This window comes from Phoenix dactylifera, chromosome 1 (genome assembly GCF_051530095.1).
Source record: "Phoenix dactylifera cultivar Ajwa chromosome 1, Ajwa_hap1_PhDact_Kaust_v1.1, whole genome shotgun sequence".
NCBI classification, from domain to species: Eukaryota; Viridiplantae; Streptophyta; class Magnoliopsida; order Arecales; family Arecaceae; genus Phoenix; species Phoenix dactylifera.
In genome coordinates, this window is record NC_143190.1 from 8,654,107 (window position 1) to 8,668,039 (window position 13,933).

General features: G+C 39.0%; 1 protein-coding gene across 1 annotated transcript; it reads right to left on the reverse strand.

Annotated features, from left to right (window-relative positions):
- Nucleotides 1–10,333: 10,333 nt before the first annotated feature.
- On the reverse strand, nucleotides 10,334–13,093 carry LOC103715711 (uncharacterized). Its single transcript, XM_008803443.4, has 2 exons — nucleotides 12,854–13,093; nucleotides 10,334–12,219 (listed from the first exon to the last, which is right to left on the reverse strand). The coding sequence occupies exon 2, from the start codon at nucleotides 12,064–12,066 to the stop codon at nucleotides 10,690–10,692; it is 1,377 nt and encodes a 458-aa protein (XP_008801665.2). The 5' UTR covers nucleotides 12,067–12,219; nucleotides 12,854–13,093; the 3' UTR covers nucleotides 10,334–10,689.
- Nucleotides 13,094–13,933: the final 840 nt, after the last annotated feature.

The window sequence follows — 13,933 nt, forward strand, 5'->3', positions numbered from 1 at the left end:
TATGTGGAAGAGGGACTGATGATATGGGTTCTTATGACTGGTCATAATGCTGATATGTTCAATGCAGTATGATGAACCTATACCTATGAAAGCACTCAAATAGAATGCAAGGTTCACTCACATCATCCTTGCATCATCAGGCTATCCAGCCATGGTAGAGTCAAAATTCACATCATTAGATTATCCGGCCATTGTGGCACAGCACAATCCTTGATGTAAACAAAAAATATTGACCTGAGAACCAAAAAAAACACCGAGTGCAAGACTGACATAGTGGATCTTCTACCTAAAATTTAGGAGCCAAAAAGATCTGAAAAGCACAACAAAGATACATGAAACACTCCCTTATCTTGAGACTCCATAACTATCGACGGATGAGGGCATCAACAGAAGGGAGCAGAAACTGCTGTGAGCAGGTGTTGGAAGAGAGAGACATGAATGTTCTAGAGGAAGTGGATTAGGACCACAGTGCAAGCGGAAGAAGAGATTAGGCCTAATTTGACAAAATCGGAGATGGTGGAAGTTGAGCAAAAGAGATGGAGAGATGAGTCGAGAGATAGCTATTGATTCACCGACCAATCCAGATTTTAGAAAGAAGGGGTTACTACTAGAATATTTACAGCTAAAGGAGGAAAAAGCAAGCAGAGCATATGGTTTGCGACTAGACCGGCATCACCGCACTATAAAAAGATGGTTGGTATCAATCACCTTCAAAAACTATTCCAATGGAATGCTATTAAGAAAGCGTTTTAGTATTAGAAATTCATCGGCACTAACAGATGTCTCCTTGAAAAGATTGATAACCCTAGAAGTGCAAGGAACCTTTATATTATTACTTTGTTTAATTTCATTACCGAAGACTTGAAGGGCAGTGAGCACTGGCCACAAGTCATGCTTCCAAGAATAATTTGAAAATCTAAAGAATGAATAAGCATCACAACAAATGTGTTAAAATAAGTAGTAAAATCATCATACTCTTCAAAATTTAGAAATATACAACTGCATGCAAAAGAACTGCAAATATTTAGGAAACTAGGACCAAGAACCACAAATTTGTTGAATCTCAAAAACTGTGAATCTGCAAAAATGTAGGACAACTAGGTCACCAATACGACTCAATATTATGGCACTACTCCTACCTTAATTCTAGGAGAAATAGTAGAAAATATAAAGCACTTGTCAATAAAAGGCTGTAAACAATCAAGGACATTGTTTACAATTATTAGGAAAAAAGATAGATAAGTATAGCTTAAGCTTTCATTGAATAAAGCAAGGAAAGCTTTTGCCTTATGTAGAAAGATATCTAACATCTTTAAATACTGCTTTCGTGCTTGGATGAGAGTGATATTAAAGTGATTTTCCTCCTTCAAAGGTGTGCATGTCACACTCCTTCATTGCAAATGATCATGGGCATCCTAATGATATACTGTCCTTTTGCTAACAATGGGGGGTGGGATGGGAGGAGTCGCCCTAGGGGGTGAGGAAAAGGAGGAGTTGGTGAGAGGTAGTTATGGAAAATGGGATTGCGATAAACGGGTTAGGAGCAGAGGGGAGATTGGAGTTGAGAAGATAACCAGATGATACTAGTTAGGACAAATTTCCTATTATAGCCATTGAAGGCAAATGGATAAGATGGACCTTTGTTTTTGGAAGGAAAAAAAGCATTTTCTCATGTCCTTTTTTTCAAAAAAAAAAAAGTGCATCTAGAAATTGCTATTTATAATTTAAAATAATAAATTGAAATAAAATCTAACATCTATAAAATATTTCTATGATTAATTAGTTGAAAGCTTACATGGAGCGAGATGTGTGATGCGCACTGCCCTAAAATATGATTCGCCCTTAAGATCAATTCGTTGAATGCACACTGCCCTAAAATATGATTCGCCCCTAAGATCAATTCGTTGAATGCACACTGCCCTAAAATATGATTTGTCCCTAAGATCAATTGGTTGAATGCACACTCCCCTAAGCATGTGACTCGTCTTTGAGATCAATTGGTTGATGCACACTCCCCTAAGAATGTGATTCGCTCGTAAGATCAATTGGTTGAAAGCTTATGTAGATTGAGGCATGTGATGCACACTACCTTAAAAACATGATTCACCCCTACATTAGGGTCAGCAGTCTGATCCTTCTCTAACGAGCATGATTGCTTAGAGGCTTGATCCAAAAATGTCTCCTTTAGATGCCAAGAAAGGAAAAGAAGAAGAAAATCGAAAAAAATGAAGAGGAAAGAGAAAACGTTTCTGTCTTAGAGTAGGAGAATCTTTGTCATAGCCTGAAGAGCCAAGCACGGTGTGTTCACCAGCCTACTCGCTCAAAGCCCGACTTGGGCTTCCTGGAAAAAGTTTCCTTATGAGCAATAAAATCTGCTTTCACATATTTCAGCATAAGACTAACATAATAAAAGAGTTTTAAATCCTTTGAAACACTTAAAAAATAGGAGATAATATTGATTTTATTTTTGAAAATTTAAATTTTTTTATAAATTAAAACTCCAACAGTAAATGCGAGGAGATGGGGGCCACGACCATTTTCATTTCTTATGTGCAATTCTCATCAGTCAACATGGAATAACCTTCAATGCTGAAGAGACTCTAACCAATAAATTCTGAAAGTAGCTTGAGATACATAGGAATATTTAACTATGCAAGTTTTCTGGGCTTTCATTTAGTCTCTCATAGACTGAGCTCAGCTTGTACAAAATTTTGGCCCAAAATCTTATTTGTTGGGAGTCGGTTCAAGAGATATGCATAAGATATTCTGGGTTCGGATCTGGTATTGGTGAGAATAGATCTGTCTGAACCTGATCCACCCAACCATACAACTTAGTGGGTATGGGTATGAATAACTCAATCCAGGCCTGGCTGAAACCCAACATTTTGTTTCCAATATAATTTTTCATGGCATATTGTACAGTTACTGCCCTTATCTATTGTAAAATGTTTTTTTTAAGAATTATATTATTTAATTTCTGTATGAATATTGTTTAAGGGGGCCAATTCTTGCCTCTTGCATGGGAACAATTCCAACCATTGAACCCTTGTCCTCCTGAACAATTGAGCCACCTCCTACTTTTAACCCTGGCTTCTTGATCCCATAGCCCAATTGGCCCAACTGATAACTTAACTGGTGGTCAACCTCAAATGTTGCTATTGTTGGGATTGGATCATAAATCATGGAGGGCATGGGTTCAGATTGGAACGTGGATCATAAGATTTTTCAGAAATCTTGAAAATATGTCAAAGAATATTAAAAAAAAAAAAGTAAGTAACAACGCACGAGGAGGAGAAATCTGATCATCAGTGGAAGGAATATATCTTCTAACACCAATATTTGGCATAGAGAAGAAATAAAACAGCAATGAGTTTGCTAGAAAAAGAGAAAACAGAGTTGAGCAGAGTAGAAGAGGGAGAGAGTAATAGTAAATTAGAAGAATAAGAAAGAGGAGAAGGGAAGAAGAAGGGGCCTGTTCCTAGTTATTCTATTAATCATTCTCACAAAAATCTCAATCTAATGTTGTCAGTTGTCACACTGTTTTATAGACAGGGAACAAGGGAAGAAACCTCTTTTTGTTGCTAGTTTTTAGATCTGGCTGCAGGTAGAGCTCCAAACCAGTCTTTTATACTTTGGACATATGAACAAAAGGAAAACATGATTCAACTCAACAAAAGATCAATCACCAACTTAACAAGCATTATTTTACCTAATTAGTCTGCAACAGAAACACTTTCTTTGCACAAATAAATCAGTACATAATGAAGATTGGCTGCGTAACTCGGTAAACTAAGAGTTCCCGTAAGAATTCAGATCATAGCACACCAGAAAGATAACTTTTGACAATGCAATTACGGAACATCTTCCAGAAAAATATATAATATTAATTTGCAATACAAATGTAGCTCTAAGTTCTGAAATAAGATAAATTTTCAAATGGTAAACCTTTAAGAAAAAAAGTTAAAATCATATTTTTTTAAAAATAGAAATAAGACAAGGCAGCAATAGATACTGATACCAACTACAACGGCCACTGACTGTGTTAGTTGCAGCAACAACCGCAGATGACCTAAGGCTATAACAATCCAGAACCTCACCTAAAATAGAACAACTCAGGACCTCACCAAAAATGCTTAGCCGGAAAGTATTATTTGAGTTTTTTGGTCTTACATAAGTATCCAAGATCTACCCAGCGAATAACCGATGTAGAACTAAACACGCGCCCACATGGATCTTTGCATACTCTCGTCATTCAAGCCTTGGCGTCCTCGCCAAGCTAAGAGTTTAAATCCATTCAAATCTAATCACAAGCACCACGATTGGCTCGTGGTCATCCTCCATGAAATTGTGCTATAGTATTTTCTAGTCTATATAGGCAATTGGTTGGGTCCGCTCTAATATCATTTGTAACAATCCAGGACTCCAAAAAGACTAGCCGGAAGGTATTATTTGAGTTTCTTGATCCTGTATAAGTACCTAAGATCTGCCTAGTGAATAATCGATATAGAACTAAATAGACGGTTGCACGGATCCTCACGCCTGCAAGGCAAAGTCCCCAACTTGGATGTGGTTAGATATCTAGTCGCCTAAGTAGGCTGCCCAAAAACTAAGTTAACATTCATGAGGTACTTGAATAGTCTTAGATGTGTCCAAATTCAGAAAAATATGTGTGTAGATCATTGTCCTAGTGCAACTTGTCATACACCAAACTGTAATGATAAAAGGCCAAGAGGGTCCCCTGCTATTTATGGCTTGTAATATGATTTTTTGAAGCCAACTATATATTGGTAGTGTAAGGCTGGCAGGACTCATATGTCTATGGAAGTTTCATTTGAATTGAAAAAAAAAGGCCAATGTTAATTTATGAGTATATTTGTAAGTCTATTTAAACTTGTCAATTCCTTTGTAATCTTTTCCTTTGAATAGGATGGAGATGGTTCTTTCCCTATGCGTAGATATTAGTTCATATTTTTATAGGTGCCTGAAAAGATCTTTTTCTTAAAAAAAATATACTTTAAAATTTTCATATAGGAATCCAACTATACATACTCCAAGATGCTGCTCTAGTAGAAAACTTGTGATCCCTATGCCTTTGTTGTTCAGTGTGAGATATATGCACAGTATATTCAGTGAAAGATCTGCTTGCTCATGCATAAGTAAACTATGCTCACTATTGTTCTCTCACTAGTTTGATTTTTTTTTGTAATAATTTGGTGTTTCTCTATTTGTTAGGGTTGAACCATCTGAGTTTAGTTGTCTTTCTTTCTTTCTTTGTTTTTTTAATCTCAACTGGAAGAAACCGATAGTTGAAAGAGAGGCTTGTATCAATAATTGTGTGTGCGGTTTAGTGCTTGTTTTTGTTATTTACATCTCAGACTCTCATACCTATCAAAAGAATTATATATATAAAATTTTGCATCTGACACTTTGTTTTGAATTTTATTCTTATTCTTTGATAATTCTGTGCATACCTCTTCTTGATTCACTATATTGGTCTAACGCATTTCATGGCACATCATGTACATGTCCCAATGGCATTTTTGAGAAGAAGAAGCACTCTGAGCACTAGGATATACCATTGTTTATAGAATTACTCTGTGTTTAAGAATCTCTGGTGGTTGATGAAATGATATTTGGAAAGACAACATTTGAATCTATCCTCTAGTTTTCCTTTTTTGAAATTCCAATTAGTTTGTTGAACTTTCTTCTAGTATTCAATATCCTGCAGTTTGACATTAATTGTAATAATATGTAGATTCTCGCAACAAATATAGTCTTTGGTTTGGTTGAGCTTCCTTGAACTTTTGAGTATGCTTGTACTCGGTAGTTATCTGCGAGTAGAACTGCTTGCGTGAATGATGATGGCCAACTAGTTTACTTTTCGTGAAGTTGTGCTTCTAACCTTTTCTCTATTTTTTTGCTAATGCACATCTAGTAGCAATCTAATACATACCTTGATACATAGTTTCCAAAATATTGTATTCACTAATATACACTGCACGGTCAGGTAATACATACTTAGCAAAATAGTCTTCCAATATTTCAATACATACCTTTAGGTAAATCAATACACGGTTTTCAAAAGGAAGGAAGAAAGAGACTTAAAACAAGAATGAAAACCTTACGGATGGGAGAGAAGGTTTGATAAGAAACTGGATAGAAGGAAAGGCTTGACGAAGAAGAAAGATGATGCAGATAGTTTTTGTTCGCGGATGGTCTCTCTTGGCGAGTACAATTTTCCATTTTTTTTAAGTTAGAGAACTAACGAACTCTATTAGTAGAAATTTTTTTATTCCTATTTAACTTTTAATTTTTTTTTAAGATAGATGCAAGAAAAAATATATTAAAAAAAATTAGCTTCATATTTTCTTTTGCCGTGCCTACCCCATATGAGTTTTGTTCGCTTAGTGAAGTAAATATGTGGCCAATCACTCTTAGTGAAGTAAATACATGGCCAATCACTTTGGAAATACTCTTTAGGTTGGAAAGAGGGAGTTGTCCGATGCACTTCGAAACTTGTTATTTTTTAGATATCTGTATTTATATCTGTACCGTATAATACTTAGAAAAAAAAAACTATAAATAGGTACATTCCAACCCGCATTTATTGTTTGGTCAGCACCTGCTGTCACAATTGCAGATAACTGAAATCTTTATCAACTTGGCCAACATTTTTTTTTTTCTTTTTTTGTAACTCTGCCATGTAAGCTACCAGCCTCTACGAGGATTAAATGTTACAGTGGGTCTTTGGATGCCCACGTTAGTAATGTTATTTTTACCGCATCCAAAGTTCGGCACAACATTGCCTTGAACTGGTATGTTTATAGTTTTCACAATAGTAGAACGTAAATCTGCTTAAAATGGGTTCCATTATCCTGATATGGAAAAAGCTACAGCTGGTCACTACGCCCGCTCCACTGCCCGAGCATGGTGAGGCTCATCAGTCGCCACGTGAACCTTTGTATCCTTGGCAAATGGTACTTTTCCCATCTATTTAAAGAGTATTACCTTGTAAGTTGCAACCCACAAAAAAAAAATATTATTTTTAACCCTTTTTTTTTGGGGTAAATGCACCAATTTATATAGCTCTAACTTAAGTACAACCTGGCAAATTATGAGAAAGTAAAGAGTATAAAGAAGAGGGAATGTCTCCTGTAGATGTCAATAGAAAATTTTCGGAGTGCCTGGCGACGAAGGAGGCGACCCAGTCTACTGCCATGTTCGCCTCCCGAAACACACGTGCTGCCTGCAAGCCACTCATCTCCTGAGCCAGCCTATGAGTCTCTCTGATGAGAGGATGGGCATCACCATATCTATCCATATCTCGGATCCAGTCAATCACCACAGAAGAATCCCCTCGAGATATACCCTTTCAGCTCCAAGGGACCTCCTCGCATATGACAGCTCCTCCCATGCAGCCCGAAGCTCTGCCTCTACAACAGTGATCCCAGGCGTGCGTTGATCTCCGGCTGCTACCAGCCTGCCAAAAGAATCTCTGATTACGAATCCGACACCTCCAGATACACCATCTACCGACATACTACCATCGAAATTCACTTTGAGAAGACCAAGAGGTGGAGGCACCTAAGAAACAAGGGCGAACCTGGGCGCTACAACAGCGAAAAGAGTGCTCCAGATATCTCTGGCCATCTCAGTAGAGAATAACGCGGTAGTTGCGGTAACCTCCCTCGCCTGCAATACAGCTCTATCCACCACCAGCCTCGGAAGCAACCTTGCAGAATCTGGAGCTCCGCATAGAAACTCTCAGCAAATGGATCAAATCCTGTGCCGACTCCACCACTTGGGGCAAGGGTGCAGGTGATCTACTCTATATCTCCCTCGCCCTGGGGCACTGCAAAAGAGCATGATCAATAGTCTCCTCAATCTCTGTACACACCTCACAGAACTAGGTGACCCGCACTCCTCGCCGAGCTAGCAAGCTTCTGGTCAGTAGGCACCCTCATGCCATCTTCCAGATGAAGAGTGTCACACGCGGGTGAACCCGCATCCTTCAAATCCATCCTCCCTCAATCTGCCGAGTTGACTCCCTACTGCACAAAGTATGAAGATCCCTAGCTTGTACCCACGTCCGGCCTAATGGCATCCATACTAACCTATCAGACTCCTCTCGGGCTGGTACCGGAAGAGCCAGAACCAACTCTGCCAACTGCTCCCCAAGAACCTTCCGAATCAGCCCAGCCCTCCACTGACCACCAAAAGGGTCCAGCAAGTCACAAACTCTATATCCACTCAACCTCGCCGAATCCACCATTATCGGCAAACGACTGATCGGCTGCTCAGTCACCCAGTTGTCCTCTAAAACATCGATAGATCGTCCGTCCCCAATGGCCCATTTGATCTCCGGAAGCACCAACATGGTTCTGGCATACATCTCCCTTCAGACCGATGAACGGTGACGGCCAGCCCGTGTCCCAGGCAACAAAGGACCATACTTGGCCCTCATCAACAAGGACCACATACTGTCGGGCTCTAGCATAAATCTAGCTACGTGACGTACCGCTAGAGCCTCCCGCCTCACCACCAATGATTGCACCCCCAAACCTTCCAATCTGGTCGACTGACACACAACCTCCCATGCCAATAAGTGGATACCGTCTCTACCACTACTCCCCTAGATGATGTTCCTAAAGAGCAGCTCAAGAGTCCTTAGAAACGCCACTAGAATAAAAGAGTTGGAGAGAAAGTAAGTAGGGATCGAAGTAAGAACTGGCCGAACCAAGATAATCCTCCCCATCATCGATAATGTGTGCATCTGCCATCCCTCCAATCTATGCCTGATACTAAGCTCCAGAGAGGAGCAATCCCTGCTACGTAGCTGCTGACCTGAGATTGGAATCTCCAGGTATTTTTTATCCTATTTGGTATCTTAACTTTCGTTCTCTACCTTATTCTTTATTTATAAAATAAAATTGTAGAAATCAAGATCAATAATATATTTGATTTTAATATTTTTATTTTTTTAATATCATATTCATTATTTTTAAAAAATAAAAATAAGAAATACCTACTTTAAATATTTTTAAAGCAAGAAACTCATATTTTTTATCATGATCACCACCATCTCCGCCACTACTACTGCTGCTTCCATCACTATCATCATCACCATCACCATCACCATTATCATCACTATTGCTATCCTTACTATTATAACTACCGTATCAAAGCTGCCATTATTGACACCACTAAATTATTGACGCCCTTACCATCTTAGCCGATGGTATCATTGGCATTGCATTCTCTACCACTAAACCATTGTCTCCTCTAACTTAATTGTTGTCGCCATCATCACCAATTTCACCTCCACTATATAACTGCCTTCGTTGTCGTCATTGCTATACCATCACGAATCTTGCCACCTATACCATTGCCACCCCAGCTACAACTACTGCAACCATTACTTTGTTTATTTTAAAATATACCAAACATATTTATATTTAAAAAATAAAAAAAATAGAATTTTTATTTTTATTTATTTTAAAAAAGAGAAAAAAATTGAAAGTGATACGAAGTAACACTTGCCTTTTTCTTTTGGCTTTTTTTTTTACTCTTCTTTTTCCCCTCTTTTTGGTAAGCTAGGATTTATTCTGTCTGAAGCTCTTGTACCAGTGCCAAACTTAAATGTTCTTTATTTAGCTACGGGGAATCAAAACTGTGACAGATGCATAGCAATCTCTTTGTAGATGGCAGATCCGATTGCAGACCTCTGCTTCAATGTCAGAATGGGAAGGAAAGAACGTGGCTAAGCCTTGGGACGCCTGAAACCAAGAGAAAACCCAACCGAACAGCAAAGTTGAGCAATTTTAACATTAATGATGTTTTTCTATCAGATGCCACCTAGTTGGCAAGCCAAATAATCTCCAAATGGTCAAAAGAGGGTGAAGCATCCATAGGTGGTCAGTCTCCTCCTCAGGAGGATGTTGTTCAACAATCAACTTACTCCCTACTTGCAGCAGCGTATCACTCCATTCTTTATATCATAGTAGAATTCAAAAAACAGAGACCAGTTGGTTGAAGTTAAGAGAAACATTAGGTCACCACCATACTCACACTACATAATCAGATCCTAGATATTTCTTTACAAAGCTAAGCAAACCGAAGCTTTGGAAATAAGATTCTCCAGTCTCTCAATTCTCCAGCCAACATTAGCCCTGAATACTAGTCAGCAACAGTTGCAGGCATGGATAAAGCTAATGCTCTGTAAGCTAATGGTACCAACATTGACACCTAACATGCTCACTAGTTGCTAAAACATGGAAATTTTTCAGCAATAATAAAAATCTGCAGATTAAGGCTAGAAACTTAGCCATTCATGGGACCAAGAAAATAGGAATTTTCAACATAATAGTTTATGAAATTAGTAGGGTTAGCAGTTCGGCTCTTTTCATCCAAACCCTATTAAATTAAGCTCACGTGCCCAGGAGATAATAACCAACAGAAAAAAAGAGAAGAAAGAAAGCAGCAGCCCAAAAAAAGGTCAGCCCTTGGTTCTTTATATATGTAAAGCAACTCTTTCATTAACACTTCAGATCCCACCATCTATGCTTCCTCGTAATGGGAATGCTTGGCACGTATCCATGGAAATATCATCAAAGAAGCCATCAGAAACAAAGATAACAAGGCCACATTACTAAGCTTTCCAACTTCCATATCCAGTAATGCCTAAACCTCTCACATCCTGAGATCATCATCACTCTGCAGCTTCATCTCCCATGCTCTCTTTACTTCGTCCCGCATGTCAGGTAAGGTCTGCAGATCTATACGAGCATCTCTCTCTTCTTTCATGACCATTTTATGCGAAGGATCAGTGGATTCACCCTGAATTGCATCTACTTTGTCATCTGTACTCAAGAATATAGAGGAGCGCTCTCTGGTGTCCTCTTGCCCAACAGTCGTGTTAAACCTCTCATCCTGCCCTTCTGTCACCACATTTTTCAAGTTGATGTTATTATCTTCCTTAGAAGCTTCAATCTCAACTTTAATGTTGTGATTTTGAACTGAGTCCCTGCCGGCAGTTTCATTCTGGAGAGGCACACTGTTAGCTACAGCATCAACCATCGTTGAGTTACTGTGTGTTTTTGTTTGATAGCTTGATACAACTGTTGTTGAATTGGCCTGTGCTTTTACATGATTGTTAGTTACAGATGCTGTCGTAGAGTTGGCCTGCGATTCGATCTGATTGCTCGTAAGAGACCCCTCTGAATTATTTAATCCAACCTCTGATCCTTTTTTCTCAATAACAGTCTCATTCATGGTTGGATGATCATTCCAGCTGGTCTCATTCCCAGCCAAAACAATACCTGTAACATTATCCTTGGAAACATCTGCTGCTCCAACACTCGAATGACTGCTACCCGTGGAACCATCATCCGCACCATCAGCCATATCATCTGTGTCCACATCTTTCTCCTCAGTGTTTTCCATTACTTTCTCACCTGCATCACCATCTTCACCTTCAGAATTTTTTGCTTGATTTTCTCGGCGTACAGCACTGGATACATCGTCTCTTCTATAACTTTCTTCACGTGCCTTGTGGGAAAAAACCTCTTCAGGGTCTTGGTCATCCAACTGTTCTGTTTCCTCCCCCTGACCATCCTTGTCTTCTTCATTGGTCAATTCTTCTCCAATCTCAGCTACCTCATCAGCTCTCTCTTGATCCTCTTGCTCATCAGCTCTTTCTTGATCTTGCTCATCTATCTCATCATCTCCATCTCCTCTGGCTTCTTCATCTTCCAAAGCTTGTCTGGCTTCCTGATCTTGTTCTTCAACTTCTTCGTCGTCTTCTTCCTTGTCATGGGTCTCACTCCCAGAAACGTTCTCCTTGCCATGAGGGAGATCCTTCCTGCCAAACTTTAACTCTGGCTGGTTCTCGGCTAGCTTGTCCCAAGTCCCTAAGTTCTTCTCCTCTAATGCCCTTTTCTTATCATAAGAATGCCTCAACTGGTAAAGCAGCCAGAAGCAAACAGCAGCCAAGAGGCACAACTGAAGAACATTTTTCACCCTGAATCCCTTGCTCCTCTGGTTCCTACTGGATACCTGCCTCATCATTGTGACTCTCTCCTATGAAGTTTACTCCAAACTATTTCCTGAACACGATATTGTTAAATTCCTCACTTCTTTTGAACTATCTCCTCCACACAATATCAGAACCAATCAGACCACAAAGAGACAAACCTTCATTCACAAAGGCACCCCTTTTATCTGAGTCAATACAAGCAAAGAAACATTCTTTAAAAAATTCAGGCATTGATTTTTTTTTTTTTTGTCATCAAGAGAAGAATAGCATGATCAATTAAATAGAAATACTCAAGGACATGAACAACCGATATTCCTTTAAGGAACATGAATCGAAATTATCAGAAAGCACAGCATGCGAAACAAAAAAAAAAATTAAAATACAGATCTTTCTACACATAAAAACCCTAACCATCCAAAACCTGTTCCGAATCCAGGTTGTGAACTACATCAAACCAGTTCTAAACTTAAAATCCCCAAAAAAAGGCAAAAAAGCAAAGGACACGGTACACTTCCTTCCGAAGAAACAAAAAGAACAAGGTAAAAGGGTAAAAAGGAAACCCTACCCCTTTCCCCCAAAACCCACCTAAACCCAACCCCTAATCCCACTAAAAAACACATCAAAATCCAATCTTTTAAACTCAGCAAGCTAGTTCACATCCCAAAACCCGATTTGAAGCAAATAACAGCGAAAAAAAAACAAACCAATCGTACATAAAAAAACACAAAAGAAACCAACTCTAAACGACCAAAAACCTCGGAAAAAAAAAAGAGAAAACCTCTAACCACAGAAGAAAAAAAAATAGAAGCAGCGAGCTACCTTAAGGAAAGCGGCTCCTTTCCCTTAGGGTTTGACAACGGAGAGACGAAAAAAGGATTTCTCCACTCGTTGGGAAGAGAGACACAGCGTGGCTTTGTTCCACTAGACAGCGCGTGAGAGAGAGAGGGTGTAGCCTTTATAGAATATAGCATTTATAGGAAGTAGGATCTATAATAAAGTATTTGAGAGTAGGGGGAAGAGCACTCTTTTAAGTCAAGAAGAACTACAAAATAATAAAATGACTTCCGGGGGGTTGGGGGGGGGGGGCCATAAATGCTTCGCTGATAAGAAGGGCTCATCGAGTCACGCCATCGGAACGGTGCAACTGTCAGGGTGTCATGCTTGATGATGCTTCCATGACCGTCCCCTGGGCACTACTATGTGAACCAAGTACGGCCATGGTGGATTCCCCTGTGACCATCTCACTTTCTCATGATCAAGTACCGCAAGTATTAACCACTAAAAATGTGCCATCTATTTTTATCACAAAATTTTTCTATGGCTTAGAACATATTTGGATATTTTTTTACAGAATTATACTGAACATCCTATAAAAATCAAATTTATTAGTCTATCCATCTTATAATTTTTTAAAAGTCTTCAAATCCAATCTAGATTCTATCTCCTCCTCCTCCTCCTTTTTCTTTCTTTCTTTCTCTTCTTCTTTTCTTTTTTTTTACTTAGACGGGCGTCTCACAGTATGCGAGTACAAAAACATCTAATAAAATCAGAAAACATTATATCATAGAGAGTCGTGGGCAACTCTTCCCCCTGCATCTACAAAGTGATGTCTGAGTGACCGGCCGCATAAGAAGCCATTCAATCAGCGGACTCATTTGCCTCCCTATAAACATGTCTGATCAGGAGGGCGTCAGTCACCATCTCTACCCATGGCCCAAATATCATCTAGATTCTACCTTTCAAGATACAGCAAGGAAAAAAGATTAAAAAAAAAAATCTTCTTGTAGAAATTAAATTGGGTGATATTTGGATATAGAAAGAATACAAATTTATTCTTCAACACAACAAAGGATAGGTTTGTATTATGGCACCAATCTAGACTGATTAGCATGAATTGAT

What these genes read in the sequence shown, in the direction of transcription:
- LOC103715711 (XM_008803443.4), bottom strand. Translation starts at nt 12,066, where the DNA reads ATGATGAGGCAGGTATCCAGTAGGAACCAGAGGAGCAAGGGATTCAGG.